The 18,639-nt window shown below is 68.1% G+C and overlaps 1 protein-coding gene across 4 annotated transcripts in view; it reads right to left on the bottom strand.

Annotated features, from left to right (window-relative positions):
- Positions 1-5,935: 5,935 nt before the first annotated feature.
- Positions 5,936-18,639, bottom strand: part of BRF1 (BRF1 general transcription factor IIIB subunit) — a 60,540-nt gene continuing 47,836 nt past the window's right edge. For 3 of the 4 annotated variants that reach the window (XM_078447759.2, XM_078447761.2, XM_060620959.3), the window contains 8 exons: positions 16,992-17,261; positions 15,674-15,735; positions 15,224-15,305; positions 15,089-15,144; positions 13,989-14,245; positions 11,175-11,226; positions 10,653-10,824; positions 5,936-10,186 (listed from right to left, as the gene is read on the bottom strand). In XM_078447759.2, coding sequence (XP_078303885.1) covers positions 10,149-10,186; positions 10,653-10,824; positions 11,175-11,226; positions 13,989-14,245; positions 15,089-15,144; positions 15,224-15,305; positions 15,674-15,735; positions 16,992-17,261 — 989 coding nt within the window. In that variant the 3' untranslated portion in view covers positions 5,936-10,148. The remainder of the gene's footprint in view (positions 10,187-10,652; positions 10,825-11,174; positions 11,227-13,988; positions 14,246-15,088; positions 15,145-15,223; positions 15,306-15,673; positions 15,736-16,991; positions 17,262-18,639) is intronic. The other variant, XR_013555943.2, reaches the window with a different exon arrangement.

An 18,639-nucleotide genomic window follows, 5' to 3' on the forward strand; every position in this document is an offset into this window, starting at 1 on the left:
GCAGCACAGGCCACACGGGGGCTTCAGAGGAAGGAAGTGTAAGAGATTCCAGGGCACTGGGGAGACGGGCAGGATGGGGGCTGGTCAAGGAAGGTCCACGCCGCGTGGGGGGGGGGGGACAGCGGCAGAGGCTGTGACCATCTGTGCCTTGACTCGCTTGGGCGGGAATGGTGGGCTCTGGTGCTGGGCCGGGCCCCATCTCCCACCCAACCCTAGACCCCACTCCCAGCTGTGGGTGAGCATGTGATCAAGGTACAGCCAATCAGAGTGCTACACGCCCCCCCCCCCCCCCGCGCCCACCGGGCCCTGGTAAGGGACCCCAAGAAGACAGCCGGTCCTCTGTGGGCAGAACTGCCCAGCAGAGCCCAGGGGAGCGCGGAATGGGAGGCCCGGCCCCAGGTGGGGCAGCACCCGGGCCACTGTTTCCCTCACTACCCCTCCCCCCACCCCAGGTCACAGTCCTGATTGTCAGCCTGGAGTCCTGAGTGGACTCTCTCTCCTCCTGTAGAGGCAGTGGGAGTTGGATTTCCATCCCCTGGAACCTGAGTCCCGTCTGCTGTTGTTCTGAGCCTCTAGGAGCCGGTCATCCCCAGGCAGGGATGGGGGAAGAGGGCAGGCCTGGGAGGGGCACCCCTCTGCCTGAGGATATCCCTCCGGCTTCCTCTGCCCCTCCCCCGTCTCTACAGGATCTGATCTCATGAGCCCAGCCCCCACCATCACCTCCCCAGGAGGGGACCTTCTGGCCCGTCCACCCAGCCTATAGACGGGCAGACTGAGGCTCCGAGGACGGGACCGAGCTGAGCCCTGGCCAAGCCCCTGCATCTGTTCGCAGTCCCCCGGCCCCAAGCCCAGGGCGCCCCCCCCCCCCCCCCCCCCCCCGGGCAGGTGGCCGTCGCCTCTGACCCCTGGCTGGGGCGGCCTCAGCGTCTGGTCTCGGCTCGGAGCGTTTCCTGCCCTCCCGCCCTAGCCCGGCCCCGCAGGAAGTGGCCGCCTCCCGAACAAAGGGGCCGGCGGACAATGGCCATTGAATTGGGCCGGGGCGCTCGCGCACTGACGGGCCGCCAGCTGCCCCCGCTGATAAGGCCCCGCGCCGCGGCGCGCGGCGCGGGGACTGACGCCCGGCCCGCCCCTCACGCCCGGCCCGATCCGAACACCCCGCCGCCCGACGTCCGCGCGCTCGCCCGGCTCCACGGGAGCGCGGCGCTGACGGCGGCCCCTCCCCTGCGGCTGCGGACCAAAGGGCGGCCGGGCCGGCCCGCCCCTGCCGGCCGCGCGGGGCCAATCCGAGAGCTCAGCGCGGGCGCGGCCCCGCCCCCGGGCCTTGGTGGTGCGGGACCGCGGGCTGCCCGGGCCGCCTGGCCCTCGCGCCGGCGAAGGGAGGCACGCTCTGCAGGGGGCGTGGTCTTCGGGATTTACCCCCAAAGGCGTCATAAGTCCTGACGCTGGGGCACGTCGGCGCCTCGCTGCGCTTCCGTGGCCTTGTTTGGGTGGGACGCCTGGGCGTGATGGTGGCGGTGGCTTTGGAGAAGGTGGCCGTTGGCTGCCATCCTTGGCAGGGAGAGCGCGAGCGTGGTGACTCTGCCAAGGCCCCAGAGGTTGGGTCGGTGGGGTGACCGTGGGGATGGTGGTGCTGGGATGTGGCCCTGAGGAAGCAGGACCAGCTTAGGTGGCGTGGGGCGAGGTCGCTCTTGCTCATGGTGACATCCCTACCTGTGGGCTGGCGGGTCGTCACCACAGGCATGGCAGAGGCGCTGCTGTCACTGGGAGTGGCTCCATGGGGTCGCCCACGCAGCTTGGGTGCCTCAGCGCCCCTGCCAGCTGACCTCCTGCCCCTCCTGCCTCCCAGGAGCACCCCATCTCCTGGGTCACCATGACCCCTCTGTGGCTGGACAGGTGGACACACACCTGACCTTCAGGTGGCAGAGTGGCCCTCAGGTAAACGTGCGCCCGCTTGGCCTGCCTGCCCCTGTCCTGGCCCTGGCCGTGCACTTGCCCTGGCCACCCCTTCCCCTCTGCCCCTTGATCTGACACCTCTAAGCTGCCGCTGGCCTTCCTGCCCATGGCTACCGGAGGCTGCCTGCGCCCGCCACGACGTCCCCGATCACATCCTCTGAAGGCAGAGCCAGGCAGTCATAGGTCACAATTTGTGTTGTTCTGTGGGCCATCCAGCCAGGCCATGGACACCTGAGCCTGCATCAACAGATGCCCGCCAGGACCTGCCCCCCCCCCCCCACCAAGCGCCACACCCTGCTCCTGGGGCTGCAGGAAGCGGGAGGCCTGGAGGCTTTTGACTCTGGCCCTTTATCAGCTTCCTGCGGCCAGCCCAGCCTGGGCCCCCGCGGCGCCGGGACGACGGGTCAGCAGTGACTCACCGGGAGCCTGGCCTGGGGACACCCTGCCCCCCCTCGTACGCACACCACTCCCCCACCTATGCCCTCCTGCTCTCACCCAAGCCTGCACCTGGCTGGCAAGGCCACTCCGAACCCCATTCCCAGGAGCCCTGGCCTGCTGCAGCCCTGCCCTTCCGCCACACTCCACCCACCATCTTTCCCGTGGTTTAGGGTCCGGCTCTGCCCTCGGGAAAGACTTGCAGGTCCCTCCCAACCCCGACCCCAGCCACCAGCGCTGTCTGCCCTCCTTGCAATCCCAAGTGCCCAAAGCCAGTCAGTCAGGTGAGCAGCCAGGGCGCAGGGTCCACCAGGGTCAAGCACACACCTCCTCTGCCCTCTTTGGACACACACTTGCTCCCCACCCACGGACTCGAGACTCCCCTCCCCGCTCCTCTGCAAGAACACAACACCCCATCCTGACCTCCCCCACCCCCAGAGGCTTTGACCTAACGTTCCCCTCCTCTCCAACGCCCTCTGTCACCAGGTTGGTGGCCCACCTGCCTCTTCTGTGCCCCACTGTGGCCTGACCAGCGTCTTTTCCTTTGAGTCCTGGTGTGGACCCTTCCTCCTCCAGGAAGTCTTCCTGACTAACCCCTGCACCCCCCCCCCCTCACTCCGGGGCCTCCCAAGGGAGGGATGTCACCACTGCATGGAGCTTAGAGGTCTCCACGAAGTCTGGACCCTCCGCGGGAACCCGGAGCCCGCTGTCCACCGCAGAACCCGCCCCTTACCTCGGGGTCCTGGGGACGCTGTGCGGGTGAGACAGGAAGTGAAGCTGAAGGTTGAGTGGAGAGGGCCCAGCAGGCGGTCTTAGTCTGACCTAGAGGGGCACCTCTGCCCGCATCAGACCACCTGGCGCGGGTGTCAAGGGCCGAGGAGCCACACACCTGGGGGGACTCCTTCCCAGAGGAGCAGTGCCCCCTCCCCCAGGAGCAGGGCTCCTCACGGCACTGACCCACCCACGTGCAACACGAGACCCCCCCCCCCCCCCCCCACTCAAGAGGGCTCTCTCTTCCTGCACCCGCAGCAGCCGGAGGCTCCCCGACCCACGGAAGCCCGCCGGGCCGTCCTGCAGCGCCGCCTGCTGGCTGGGGCCCGGCAGCCCCCAGGCACTCACAGAGCCCGCACAGGAGCGGAGGGGGTGCCCGGCGGCTGTTGAACCTTGTGTGCCAGCGGCTTCCTCTGGGCCACGTGACCACCACGCCTCTCCCCAGCGTTCCCATTCCCAGCCTGGGGTCCGCGACGGTTTGGAAAATCTGTCTGTGGACAGCAGCCCTGCCCGGGGCCGGGCTGGGGTTGCCCCCGGGGGGCCTGGAATGCCATCCCCGGGCCGACGGGCTCCAGACTGCCGCCCCTTTTCTGCGGCCTCCCCGTCATCCCACACTCTTCTCCCAGCCACCCTGCACCTTGTACAGACCCGCTGTCCATGCCCACGGGGCCCATCTGCTCAGACCCTGCCCGGGCTCCCCGCGCCCCCAGCGGCCCACCTCTCTGTGCTCCAGCTGGCCGCACACCTGCTCTGCGCGTCTCCCACCCCCTGCCTGCTGGATTTCCCCACAGCGCGGAGGCCGTGCCCTCCCGGCCACGTCCCCGCGGACAACGTCAGAGCAAACCTTTGCCGTGAGGCTTTGCCGACGCTGGCGGAGTGATACCTCCGTGAGCCGACGGCTGAGAAATACACATTCTCCAGAGTCCTGCGTGTGTGGTCGCAGGAAACGCTCCAGGGGCTCGTGTGGGGAGGCCTCGGGGAGATGCGAGGGCGACGGGCACAGAGACGTGAGCGAACGTCCCCGCTTCCCCATCACGGACATGACGAACACGAGGTGTGTGTGTGCACCTGAGTGTGTAACGCACACGCGCCCGCCTGGGGCCCAGGTGGGGCTGTGCAGGCGCAGGTGCTGATCCTGGCTCCCCCCCCCCCCCCCCCCCCCGCGCCCACCACCCTCTGCCGGGACTCGCGATCACCCGCAGTCGGGCCCTGCTGGGACCCTGCAGGTCCTGCCGACGTCTGGCCCTGGCGGCCCCGTGGCCACCTGCCTGAGGGGCACGTCCCCCGGCCACCCGCTCAGCGCCACGTCGCCGCCGAGGGCAGGCGCCGGGGCCACAGTGGCCATCCCCCTGCCCTACGCCAGGCGCTCATCTTAGGCCCCGCCAAGTGGGCGCGTGGCAGACAACGTCCTTGTTCGCTGTGACCTCCCGAAGGAGGGGAGCGAGGACTCGGCCTGGCTGGTGCAAAGGCCCCTGGCGACCAAGGGCAGCCCCCTCGTCGTCTGGCAGGGAGGCGCTGCCTTCCATCCGGTCAGGGCCTCCCGGGTGCTCGCTGACAGGATCTCTGTGGCCTCAGCGATTTGTTCCCTGTGATGGAAGCTGACCTACCCCTCCTGACCCCGCCGATCAGCTCCTCCCTGCCCACCTGTGAGACGGCCTGGGCTGCAGGGCGCCTCCACCACAGCCCCCCCGGGGTTGCTCCAGCACCGTTCCCCACCCATCCCCGCCCCCGCTGGTGGTGCCCTAGCCCTCAGGCACGGCCGTCCGCTTCCCTGGCCAGGGCCAGCCGCGGTGGCCGTGAGAAGGTGCTGGGGACTATCGGTGGTTGATCAGGGTCAAGGTCAGGTCCCACCAATCTGGGGCCCCCTGCCTTCATAGGTCCCAGCCAGGCCCATTGTATGGGGACAATGGCTTCCTGAGCCAGGTTCCTCTGCCGGCCGGAAAGCCATAAAGACTCTCCACTTTGCCACCGCCCACGTCCCTTTGAAGGGCCTGCGACTTTGGAGCCGGTCCCTTGGCCACTACCCTTTGCCAGCCTGGCTGGGGCCCAGGCCTCCCCAGGGACGAGCCAACCCTCTAGGCACGTAGGCACAGAGAGGCCCTGACCGGTCAGGGAAGCTGCTGGCCACACACCAGCACGGCCCCCACACGAAGCCCGGCATCCCCAAGGGGCCAGGATGCACGCGCAGGGTGGCCGAGAGTCCTCAAGCGGCGGCTTAGCGCCTGGGTGTGGGCAAGCACTCGGTGCTGGTGCTGGGACTGGGGGAGGGGGGCGCGGGGGGGTGGCACAAGAAGGGCCATCAGTCCTCTCGCAGGGCAGGGGACAGGCAGAGGGTCGTGCCCCCCGCTGGACAAGTCCTCCCCAAGCCCAGCTGGTCCTAGGTCACCCCCTGCCCCTAGGAGTGCGGCTGCAGGACGGGGGTAGCGTAATTGGGACCAGCCCCGTGGGGGAAGGGGCTCTCTAGGGTCGCAGGCAGCTGGGGGTATAGTGTCCACAGGGTTGCAGGCCGAGAGCTCAGACGGTCTGCTGGGCCAGGGGCGCCGAGGAGTGTCCAGGAGGCCCAGCAGACCGCTCCTGCGGGGCCTCCTGTCCGTGCCCGTCTCTGCCACCTTGCTGGCGAGGGGGCCCTCAGATCCGGGAAGGGGACAGGCCCGGCGTGTGGAAGATGGCCACTCCGCGTGCGCACGCCGGGTGGGGGGCCCGGCCGGGCGGGCCCCGCAACGATGTGTCAGAGGCCTTGACACGCTGTGGACAAAGACCATAGACACTCTGCCACTTCAAGTCTCCTAGTCTTTATTATTCGGGGAATGTAGCATTTCCGGGCTGCAGGGGGAGCGGGGGCCTCAGTTGAACCTGCCTGTGAAGCCAGGCGAGGCTGGGCCCGGGCGCCCGAGGGGGCGAGCGGCCAGGGGGCAGGGCTGAGGACAGTGACGCGGTCAGCCCGAAGGACCTCATCTCCCTGGTGGCTGTGTGTGTGGCCTGCAGTTCAAGTCCCTGAGTTTGCCCCACTGGAACATCTGCGGCCTGGCAGGGGCAGGGGCAGCCAGCCCAGACCCAGGCCGGTGACAAGAGCCCCTCCCCCCCCCCCCCCCCCCCCCCAGCCTCTCACCGGTCAGCCCCTCCCCAGGAAGCGGCCCTGGACCCTGCCTGGAAGGCACCACGGAGGACACCCTCCGCTCGGTGCTGCAGCCGCCCAGAGGTGGACGGAGGGGTGGGAGGGCAGGATGCCGGAGGGCGGAGGCGGCAGAGGTTGCTGCCATCCAGGCCTGGTCCAGGGAGGGCGGGACGGAGGGCGACGACACCCAGCAGGACACCCTGGGGGCTGCCCAGCCCCTCCTCCAGAGACCCACACCGCCCTCGGGCCGTCGGCACTTCTGCCCACTTAGGGGCCTGACCAGTCCAGAACCACCTGGGGCTGCAGGAGGCACCTGGCGGGAGCAGCGGGGAGGCGGGGTGTGTGAGCCTAGGGCACACGAGGCCTGAGGACACGCAGGCTGGTGTGAGCCCCAAATCACCGGTGACGGTGGCCAGCAGGGCGGGTGTGGGAGGGTGGGGCTGAGCACAGCCTTTTGGAGGAAATGCACCGATGTCATGCTCTGGGGACAGCCCTTGAGAGACGGACGCAGAGGGCTCTCCCGTGAGGCCAACCTCCCTCCTTGCCTGCCTCTCTCTGCCCTCGGGGCTCTCGCTGTCTGCCCAGGATGCCTGGGAATGATCTAGCTGGCAATCCCGAGAGGCCGCCCTGCCGGAGAGCCCCGGGTGGGGAAGGGAGTCACAGACCTGTCCCCCCATGCCTGGGAGGGGCTGTGGCCCGCCCACCTCCCTGCGGCATCTAGAAGGTACGCTGTAGTTCCGACTCCCGCTCAGGGACGGACTGGCGCCAGGTCACACAGCACAGGGTGTGGCGGGGCACAAGCAGGTGCCACACACACACAGTCTCGGCCGTCCCCCACCCTCCCCGGAGAGCGGGGAGGTGCCCCATGGGAAGCACCAGCGAGAGCGGCAGGCCCACGGGCCGTCTGACCTCAGCCAGCACCGGGCCCGCCTGCTCGCCCTGGCCTGGCCCCCCGACAGACCTGCGTGTGCACGTGCACACCTGCGTGGGGCCGGGCCTGTACCCATGCATATGCTCGCGCGCGGTGCCCCGTCCGGGCCGGCGCTGGCCCTCACCCATCCGGCCGCGCTGCACGTGCTGGCCAGGGGGAGCCGGGCTCAGGGGGCCGGGAGCCAACGGGCACAGCGCTCCCACCTGGAGCCTGCCAGACACGCCTGCTTGCTGCCTCCTGCCCCCCACGAGGACCCTGGCCCCACTGGCAGGCCACCCAGCTCTGCAGGGTCAGAGGACAAGCGCGCGCCGCCAGGCTGCCCAGAACCTGTTTGTGTGCCCACGGGTGCACACGTGCTCACGGCGGCCCGCCTGCCCCCTAGGTCCCCCAGCACCGCAGGGAGCCAGCGGGGAGCCCTGCGTTCTTCTCGGGATGCCTGCCGTCGCTGGCCAGGCCCCGGGGGCAGGCATCCGAGAGCGGGTATGGCCAGGCCCCAGCACCCGGGAAGGGGGCGGCTGTCAGGATGGGTCCCAGGGAGGCCACCTCCACGCTGGGTGACCTGGGAAGTGACGTAGGCTCCCGTGCCCCTCTGGTCTCGGCTAAGATTAGGGCAGAACCGGCACCTACCTGTCTGTAGCGCAGGGGGCGGGGGTGGGACCCGCACGCAGTGGGGGGGAGGCACCCCGGGCAGGCCCACTGCCAGACACACCCCCTTGGGGCTTGATCCCAGCCTGGGTCTGACCACCCACTGGCTCTCAGCACCTCAGTGACCCTGACCCTCAGACGCAGGAGTGAGGTCCCTGCCCCTCCCTGGCCCAGGCACCTAGGCCTCCCAAGCTTTCTGGGTGCAGATTCCTGCGGCCCAGCCCGCAGGGACCCAGGTTGGGGGTGGGGGGGCAGGTGATGCTGGTACCCTGTCCCATCAGCTGCAGCCCGCACCTGCCAGGGACAACCCCCCATGGCCCCCTGAAGAGAGCCACACCCGGCGACCAGACGGAGGTCATCCTCAGGGTTGGACGAGGGGCGTCCAGGTATGGGGCGGAGGGGCACACGGGCCTGTGTGTCCCCTGCAAGCCCACGCCGGTGGCGGTGGCGACCTGGACACAGAGCACAGGGCTGCTGGCTGCCAGCCCCAGGTCACGGCACCTCGGTCACGGCCCGCGCCTCACTGTTCTCCTCACATCCTCTCCAAGGACCCCAGCCCTCTGCACACCCCCACAGAAACCCCATCCCCACTGGGACAGAGGACTCTTCCTCCGTGGGAACCTCCTCTGTCCAGCCCCTTGGGGATGTGTCCTGCCAGGGCCCCGTCCTGAAGCCTGCCTTGCCCGCCCTGCTGGGGAGGCAGCCCCGTCTGCCAGAGGGTGGTTCTGTCACCTCCGTGGCCACCGCCACACCTCCACCTGGAAGTCCCCAGAGCCAGTCATCCATGGCCAGGCTCAGCCCACCTTCTGCTCCCCGAGCGGCTCAGTGAAACCCCTCACCCCGCCGGCCCTGCCAGGAAGCCAGAGCCTGGGGCTGCTCTAAGAGCCGCTGCGGCCAAGCTCTCCCTGCCCCGTGGCCCCACGAGAGACCGGGGCCAGGAGCAGACTCTGGGACTTCCTACGGGGCTGGGCACAAGGGGACTGCTAATGAAGCCGAACCACGTCCCCATAGCGCATCTGACAACAGGGTCAGGCGTGAGTCCAGCCTGCACACTGTATGCTCCTCCCACTCCCACTGGCCGTGGCCCCCCTCCTCCAAGGCAGGCCACGGCCCCAGATGCGAAGGCACAGACCATAGCCTCAGCCAATTTCTGCTTAAGTAACGGATCTTTCTGTTCCACTAAACTCACTCTCCTCTCCGGCTTTTAAGGCGCCCCGGGGTCCAGGCTGGCTGCAGGGTACAGACACGTGCAGTCAAGACCTCAAAGTTCCCTACCTACGTACTGCTGCGTTCAGGAGGGGTCTGGCCCAGCCCTGGAGACGGAGGGCCGGGCCCTGGGAAGGCAGTGTGGCCCCACTCTGCCATTGTGGGGGGGGGTGGGGCAGGGTGGCCAGGTCTGGGGCCTCGAGCAGCAAAAACATCCGCCCTGCCTCCGTGGCCATGTCCAGAGCAGCAACGCCCAAGCGGAGACCCTGAAAGTGGTTGCTGGGCCTTCCAACGACGAGGCCTGGTCCTTAGGGGTGGTCAAGGGCAGCAGGAACCATCCAGAGCAGAGTGGCCAGGCTTGAAGACCCTCTGCCTGTCATTCCTCTGTGGCCACTGAGCCAGATCCCAGGTCAAGCAAGGAGCACCTACGGCTCTGGCTCCAGTTCCAGCTCTGGCTCTGGCTCCAGCTTGGGCTCCGGCTCCCGGCTCCCAGTTCCCGGTTCTGGCTCTGCCTCCCGGTTCCGGCTCCTGGCTCCTGCGCCGGCTCCCGGGTCCAGTTCCGGCTCCCGGTTCCAGCTCCTGGGTCTGGCTCCATGCAGCAGGGCCAGCCCAACACCCTGGGCAGCCACCAGAGGCTGTGCGGGCACTGCCCAGGGCAGCTGTGCACCCAGGGGTCATGGAGCCAACTGTCCTGTCGTGGGCCAGGAGTGGGCCAGAGTCCGAGGTCTGGCTGAAGACACAGCCACAGGCACAGAGTGGCCCTGGCCCCGCGGGGGTGGGGCTGGTGCAGTGCTTCTCAGCCCCCGGGGAGGGGTGGGGGCCAAGGCACCCGGCTCCACAAGGAGCCCTCCACTCGCTCCGAAAAGCGGGCCTTCTCGCGCCTCAGTTTCCTTCCACGGGACAAGACACACCGGACCAGACGCACAGGCAGCGTTCCAGTCCCCCGCTGGGCAGAAACGCTCCCGACGACGCTCCCGACGTGGTCCTGGCAGCAAGTGCCACGGAGGTGCTGAGCGCCCGTGGTGAGGGCTGCGGGGCAGGCGGGCCCACTGAGGCCCCCACCGCCAGACGCCACGGCCGCGGGGCCACGGCTCAGTACCCGTCGTCCTCCTCGCCGTCACAACCATAATCTGTGGAACGCAGAAGGGAACCGTGGCCACCCGGGTGCCTGGCAGAGCGCCGTGGGAGTGGGGTGGCGGGTGGGAGCCCCGCTCCCGCCGGCCAGGCGGCCCTCCTGCAACCCGGAGCCCGCGGCCTTCACATCGGGGAGGGCCCGGTCGGCGACCTCCAGTACTTGATGTTCTCAGAACGGACGGAGCCGAGCTGTGAACGCCCCAGGCCCAACCTCCTTCTGGACAGAAAAACTGCGTTTGAAGCTGACAGGCCTGGGTGCCTGGGCGGCTCAGTCAGTCGAGCGCCCAACTTCGGCTCAGGCCACGACCTCATGGTTCACGGGTTCGAGCCCTGCATCAGGCTCTGAGTCACGGAGCCTGCTTGGGACTCTCTCCCCCTCTCTCTGCCCCTCCCCCACTGGTTCTCTCTCTCTCTCTCTCTGAAGCACCCCTGCCCCGCCCAGTGCCAGTGTTGCCCCCTCACCGCCACTGCCCATCATCTGCAGGGCGCTGACACAGGGCTCCCCGTCGTCCTCGTCGGGGTCGTCCTCATCGGGGTCATCCTCGGGGTGGTACGACACCGGCCCGCTCTCCACCAGCACCGCCGTGGGCCTGGCGGGCTCGGCTCCCAGGGTGGACGGGCTCAGGGGCAAGGGCTGCAGGTGAGGGGACAGGCTCTAGAGGCCGCCTGCCCTGGGGGGGGGGGGGTCCCTGTGCTCCCAGAGTGGTCAGTGAGGACACCCAGAGCCCCTGACCTCCCAAGTGGCCCCCCGCCCCACCCTTCAGCCCACACCCACATCAGTGCCCAGAAAGCCTCGCCCTGAGGGCACGCTGTCTGATGACACAGCCTGGCAGTGCGACCCCAGAGTGGCAGGCCTGCTCCTGGGACACTTGCCCTGCCACCTGCAGGCTTCGGGCCTCCCCGGGCCTGGGCCGGCCCGACTTCTCAGCTGCTCACAGCTTGGTATTCGAGGCCCCTGCCCCCGGCTGCGGCCGCATCACGTACCTCTCCTGCGGCCGCCTTCTTGGCCGGCTGCGCAGACACCATTGGCCTCAACCTAGAAGAAAGTGCATCGCAGGGCCTCAGCCCGGGCCAGAGCCACCGGTCGGGACACAGGGGGCCCCGCTGAGATGCGTGGCCAACCACTCCTCCGCAAGCACGGTGTGCTCTCGGTGCCCAGCCCCTCCTGCTTCGGCTCCCCCGGCCCCTGGCGGCCCTGACCGCCTCCCCGGGGCCCGCTCTGTGGTCACTCTTCCCAGTGGACCCTGCGGGCCTCAAGCTGTGACCTGCCCTGGTTCCCTCTGCCCTCCGGCCCCTCCTTCTGCCTTTTCTCCCAGTGAGCAGGTCTCCTCCTTCTGGTGCCAATCACGTTCCCCCTCCCCCCCCCCCCGCCCCATGCCGCTAGGGGGCTTCTCCTCCGCGAACGCGCGCGGCGCCAGCCAGTCGTTTGAACAGGTCGCGTGTCCACGTGATACAGACCTGTGAGAGGGACGGCATCTATCTCCGAGTCCCCACCCCCACAGGCCAGGCACTGGCACCGTACCACGTGGGGGCACAGCCGCTGTGCTGGGAATTGGGGCGGGAGCAGGGCCCCTGGCAGAAGTCGGAAAGCAGGGCTCTTCGGTGAAGGCTTCTTTACGACGTTGGCAGCAAATGCCAATTTTAGCTAAAACGCCACGCAAGCCAACAGGAGACAGCCCCGGGCCGTGACTGACGTCCATCGATATCTGATGAACGCAGACCTGACGTCGGGCTGCCCTCGGGCTCTGCCAGCCTAGGTTCTGGATCGGCGTGTGGGGGCTGCGGGCAGCGGCCAACCACAGCCCTGCCCCTCCCGTGGCTGGATGCCTGGAGGAGTGGGGGCCTAGCCCCCTCCCCCCAGACCCTCCAAACACAAAAGCCGGGACATCGGCCACACTGCCACTTGCAAGGAACGGAGGAAGGAGAAGAACACCAAGACCCCCCGGACAACGCCGACCTGTCCGGGGCGACAGTGAGACCCCAACTGAGAGGAGGCAGGCTCCCTTCCCACGGCCTGGCCACGGAAGCCATCCACGCTCAGGGACCCTGCCCCAGGGCCAGTTGGGGGAAGCATCCAGACGGGCCTCAGATGACCGAGCGCACCCCACCACTGTGATGTGCCAACGAGCCCTGGGACACTGGGAGTGGACACCAGGGCAGCTCTGACAGGTGGACAGGCCCTCGGAGCGCTCGTGGGAGGTTTCCGCTTGGCACGGCCTCAGGCCGGCGGCCTCTGGGCAGGAGACCAGCAAGCGTGTGGCCGTGCCGGCCGAGACCACGGGCCCGGTTCAGGGAGGGCAGTTCCCACAGAGGTGGACTCCCGGTCCCCACTGGGAAGCTGGCCTGTCCACCCACCTGGCTGGGGAAGAGTCACGGCGGTCAAGGGCATGTGGGACGGCCAGCGGGGAGGCGGGGGTATGGGTCAAGCAGCCCGGAGGAGGGTCTGCGAGCCCCTGGGAGGGAAGCACGCTCCTCCCCTCGGCCCATAACCCCAGCCCGCTCACCCTCTCACAGCCCGGGTCACAGACGCACTGGCGCTGAGAGGGCACAGCTGACCCAGGAGACGGGGACTCGCCCGCACGCTGTCCACTGGCGGCCAGAGACAAAGCAGCCCCTGTGCGCCGTGGACAGGGCGCCATGGGCTGTGGTGGGGGTGACGCACCTACTCAGCTCGGGGCAGCCTGAGCAGCCCGGCAGGAAGGCCCCGTGCGGGAGGGTGCCAGGTTCCTGAGGGCCCAGGGCGCCGCTCTGGGGGTCCAGCGAGTAGGCAGGGGACAGGCTGGGGACACCGCCCCAGGCCCCAGACCACGACCAGAAGGGATCACGGGGGTGCTGGTCTGTGGCAGGCCGCGCTGGGCGCTCGGGAACCAGGGAGCAGAATAACCAACTTCTAGAGAAAGTGTCACGGGCGCCTGGGCAGCTCAGTCAGTCAAGCGTCTGATTCTTGATTTCGGCTCAGATCACGATCTCACGGTTTGTGGGTCTGAGCCCCATGTCGGGCTCTGTGCTGACAGCACAGAACCTGCTTGGGATTCTTTCTCTCCCTCGCCCTTCCTCTGCCCCTCTCACACGCTCTCTCTCTCAAAATAAATAAAAATAAACTTTAAAAAAATTAGAAAAAAAAGCGTCACAAGGGGCACCAGGCCGGCTCAATCGGCGGAGCACGCGACTCTTGGTCTCAGAGTGGTGAGTTCAAGCTCCACGCTGGGTACGGAGTTTACTTAAACAAAGCTTAAAAAAAAAAAAAGGGTCACAGAAACCACGAAAGACATTTAGTCCCACTTGAGACAAAAAAACACACCAAAAACGTTTTTACTTCTCGGTCGAGTTAGGGTTAAAAACCGGTAGCGACAGAGGTCTGGGAGGTGAGGGCGGGGGAGTGGGGCCACCCTGCCCCCGCGGGCCCTCCAGGGCGCCTCTGCGCGGGGCGCATGACGCCCTGCGTGACCCCCTGGGCCCAGGGCGCTGGCCTGCTCTGCCGCTCCCAGCTCCTCCCCTGACCCGCTCACCCCCCACGGCATGTGCTCTCCGCCCGCCCCCCTTCTCGGCAGAGAGAGGCGTGCAGCCAGGGCACGGGGTGCAGAGAGCCCCTCCTGGAGGACAGGCCGGCCCACCCGCTCCGTGAGCGCAACACACCCTGAGGCCACAGCCCCTTTCCAGGGCTGGAGCCCCTCGTCAGCGCGCAGGGCAGCGGGCACAGCGCGAGGCGGACGTGCGTCCCCAGCACCTGGGGGCCGAAGGCTAGCCCAGGCCTCCCGCCCCGCTCGGAACCAGCACCCGGCCCACCGGGCCCAGTACCTCTTCCCCACGCCGGTCACGGGGTCGGCCCTGTGCCTCCTGGCGGGCGTTTTCCTCCGAGACAGCTTCCGGGTGGCGGTCCGCCCCTCGGGCTGTGCGTCCTCCTCCTGCAGGCCGCCCCCGCCCTTGCTGTTGAGGTCCCGGAGCACGCTGTAGTTGATCTTGCTGGAGATTTTCTTCTGCTCCAGCATCTTCTCGATGGCCTCCCCGGCCGTGCTGGCCTGGATCGGCTCCCGGCGCTTGCAGGACTTCTTGGGCTCAACGGAAACGGGGACGTCACCACCCCACGGGGACCTCAGCGCCCGTAAGCCTGCTAGGTGCCGCGTGGGATGTGGGGGCACGGCCGGCTGGACACCGGCAGGTGGGGGGGGAGGGGCTCGGCAACCAGGGTCTCCTGGGGACCCCCCGCCCAGGGGAGCCGAGGTGTGCAGGGGGCCGGGGCCTCCCTGAGGGCGGCTCCCACCTTCTCTTGGGACGGGGGAGGCCGGCTGCACCCCACTGTGCCCTGGCAGCTCACCATCACCACCAGCCGGGCGCAGGTCTCGGGGCGTGGGGCCAACTCGACCGCCCACGAGCCCACCACGCAGATACCCGAAGGGCACACGGGGTGCTCCCTGACCTCAGGAGGCGTCACCCAGCGGGGACGGACCTCGTCCTGGGTGCCGCACCATGCACCAGGGCCTAACTGTGCCTCCTGCCAGCTCCTCCCTGCCATGCTGCCGGGGGCCCCAAACCCTGACCCCCAAGCTCCACGGCCACCCCTGGCCTCCTTCACCCCCTGCCCCAGAAAGGTGCTCCCCATCCGGCCACACGAGCAGCAGGCCACATCACTGTGACCAGCAACAGGAAGGGAAGCGTGACTGCAGGTTCTCTCAGGTCCCAGAGGTGGGACAGGGTGTCCACAGAGGTCACAGGGGCCCAATTCAGCCTGCCTAGGATCTTGCCCAAAGCCGAACGGCACATCTGTCCGAGGGGAGGCCAGCACAGTCAGGGCCCAGCGGCCAGGGGCACAGGTCTGTGCTGCCCCCCGGGAGCCCTGGCGTGACTTGGGGGGGGGGGGGGGAGCAAGGCCGGCCCCCACGCGCACCGGGTGCCCCTACCTTGTGCTCCTTGTAGATGCCAAGCTCCTTCTCCTTTGCTATTCTTGCTTCTTTCTCTGAAAAGTCCCCAAATGGCAGGATCAGCGGGGGCCCCGTGGCCCAGGCTCTTGGGCGGGCGGCCGGGCGGGCGCTTACCCCTCTGCTCCCGCAGGTACTCCGCGTTCTCCCGCATCCACAGCTCGGCCTTCACGCGGGCTTCCGCCTCGTTCAGGATGTACTGGGCAGAACACAGCACCACACTCAGGTCTCGGCCACCAACACCCTTCCTGCTCGTATACGCTGGTCAGGGGTGCACCTCTGACCCACGAGGCCGTAGGCTCACTGGGGGAGCCGGTCAAGGACCCTGTCGTCCTCCGCCCCTTCCAAGGCCAACAGCAGGGGCACAGGAGCCAGGCCAGAGTGCAGGGGCACAGGTCCCTGAGAAGGAACTGAGCTGAGGACACGGTGCCCCGCCCCGGGAACTGATGAAGGTCCCGGGGGGCCGTGTGGTGGCCCGGTGTGGGGACGCCCCACCCGCGGGAGGGCAGGGCGGTGTGGCCAGCACAGACCACGCGCCGCACGGGCGGAGGCTGCAGGCGCACTCACCCTGTCGATCTCCAGGTCGTCGATGCCACTGAGGTCCAGCTCGCCGTCCCCACACGCGTCCGCTACGGGGAAGCACGACACCGGTGTCATTGGGGGTCAGTAACCGGTGACCAGGTGCACACTCCCCCGGGCTGTCTCAGGACTCGGGGGCTCTGGCCGAGGGCGGACGGCGGCCCCTCGGGGGACAGTGCGCGGCTCTCACGCCAGCGCTCGTGCAGGAAGGACACTAGACCGGGGCCACGGCCGAGGCGGTGCCCCGCCGGCCCCTGCGGCTCCCGGACGACAGCAGCGTCTCTGGAGCAGGAGAGGGGCCGCGGAGAGTCCCCAGTGACACGCTCGGGACGTCCCCAGGCCCCGCTGGCCACTCCCCTCCTGCCTCAGCTGGGTCAACAGCACAGTGTGCACGGCCCAGAAAACGGGGCAGCCGCTGCTCTCTGCAGCCCCCGTCGCCAGATGGTCCTCTGCCGGCTCCTCCCGATTCCACCCACAGCCCGCGGGCCACACCGTCGCTCCGCGGCCGAGGCCCTGCGTGGACTCCCCCTGGCGCTCAGACACATCGCTCACACGCCTCCCTGCTCTGCCTCAATGCCGGCTCCCTCGGCCCCTGCAAGAACGGTCCCCTCCTGCCTCAGGGCCTTCGCACGGGCCCTCACGGTACAACCTGCACACCGGGCTCGGGCCGTGTCGCTGTCCCTCTCACCCTAGACGTCACCGCCATCGGGGCGGGCACGTGCCCGCCCATCGCCACACCTGGCTACAGGGTATGTGATGAACGTCTGGGTGGCACAGCCTCACAGGGGCTCCTGGCCCAGCCCTCGGTGCCCGGAGACGAGGCAGGGCCCGCACCCTGCAGTCTGGGGACACCTGAGGGAGGAAGACGCGGAAGAACCGGGACAGCCCGCGCCCCAGGCCTCTCCCAGCGGGGTGAGGCCAACGCTCCTGCCGGGCCACCGGCACCGCCAGCGCCGAAGCCCAACCGGCGGGGACCGTGCCCTCGGTCAGACGAGAAGGGACGGGCGGGGGACGCGGGCCCTGTCCCCGTGGAGGAGCTCGGGCAGGAGGACCCCCGGCCAGCAGAGGACTCTGGCCAGGACTAAGCCAGCGGGCCGCTGGGGAAGGGTTCTGAGGGTGGTGACAAGCCCATGCCGGGATCACCGATGGCTCACACACGGCAGGCGCAGCGCCCACCCTTCCGTGAGGCTGCACCCCACCTCCCCCAGCTGGGGACGGGCGACCTGGACCTGCTATCTGCCGGCCACGGTCCCGCCCCCCCGCCCAGAGGAGCCCCCCTCCTCTCCCCAAGCCCCCAGGCACTCACTGGGGTCCTGGCTCTGGGAGGAGATGCACTCTCGGATGGAGTCTGAGATGCCCAGGCTGGCCGCGGTGGGCAGGGGGCCAAGCAGGGACTCCAGGGCAGGGGGCCTGGCGTCCCCGTCGGGGTCTCCGGCCCCCTCGGAACTGCTGGACAAGCCGCTACCAAGGATCTCCTGGTAAAAGTCCTTGTTCAGGTGGCTGGCAGCGGCTTCTAACTCCTCGTCCTCAGCATCGTCTTCCCCGAATACGCTGGACGTGGTGTCCTCCACGGAGCCTAGGGACCCAATCGCACACACCGCCTGTGAACCGCGTGGAAAGGCAGAGGGCCCCGCCGCTGTGCAGAGAAGCATCGCCGTCCAGCCAGCAGTTGCTGCGTTAACATCAGTAAGCAACCGACGAAAGAGGGGCTCAAAGACGCGCCTCGTCACAGAGGGAGCCCGACGTCCACGCACCTAAGCACGGCCCTCGGCCTATGCCTCACGCTTTGTGCAAAAATTCACTCAAATGTAACAGCTAAAAATTTTTTTTAACGGGGGAAAATACCTATGGCTTGGGATTAGGCAAAACTTCCTAGTCACGTCTAGGAAGTGATTCGGGAAGCAACCCACAAAACATCAGTCGCTTCGATCGCAACCAGCTGGAGAGCGTGGCCCTCCCGTGAGCAACTGGTGTTCGGGACACGAAGGCGACACTCGAGAGTCCGGAAGAAGAAAACACACGGCCCGTCAGAACCGGCCGCGGCTTCTGCGGGCGCCATCACCCTCCCGCCAGGCCGACAGTGGCGTCGGGAAGCGGCTCCCACGCCCAGCGGGGCACACACGCGGCGGCCCCTCCGAGACAGGGGCACGTGCCCCGCACTGGCCAGCAAGTCCGCTCCTCGGCGCTCGCCCGGCAGAGAGGAGGCAAACGTCCACGCGGTCACCTGCGCACAGACGTTCACAGCGCTGTGTGCGCGACAACCCAAACCCAGAAAACACCCCACGTGTGCGTCAGCCCCGGCTAGACTAACGACCCGGGCGTACGTCGGGCCTGCCACGCACCACAGACGGGGCCGCTGTGCACCCCACCCGCGTGCTCCCACACAGCAGAGCGGCCGGACGCGAGTCAGGACGGGCCTTGTGATCCCACGGAGGAAAAACGCCAGGAAGTACAACCGACCTCCGAGGGCTGGCTGACACAGGCCCAGGGCGTCGGGGTGGGGGAGGGGGGAGCCTCGTCCATCTCACCAAAACACCGCCTTCTAAGTTTGCGGTTTGTCGTGCGTCAGTGACGCCTCAGTAAAACCACTGACGAGTCACCAACGACGTGCGTGGTTCCTTACAGAGTTTAAAGTTTACGTGAGACCTCACTCTGGGGCGCCTGGGTGGCTCAGTCGGTTAAGTGTCCGACTTCGACGCAGGTCACGATCTCGTGGTCCGTGAGTTCAAGCCCCACGTCAGGTTCTCCGCTCTCTGCGCAAAGCCCACTTCAGAACTTCTGTCTCTCTCTCTGCTCCTCCCTGCTGGTTCTCTCTCTCAAAATCAAACGTTAAAAGAAAAAAAAGGAACACCTTACTCCGGTTTGGAACGTGTCCCACTTAAAGCTCGTGGTGAGCGCCGACTGACACGAGAACGTCACGTCCCAACCGACGCAGCCCTGGGGGGACGAAACCA

The sequence above is a fragment of the Panthera onca genome, chromosome B3 (genome assembly GCF_046562875.1).
Source record: "Panthera onca isolate mPanOnc1 chromosome B3, mPanOnc1 haplotype 2, whole genome shotgun sequence".
Lineage (NCBI taxonomy): Eukaryota > Metazoa > Chordata > Mammalia > Carnivora > Felidae > Panthera > Panthera onca.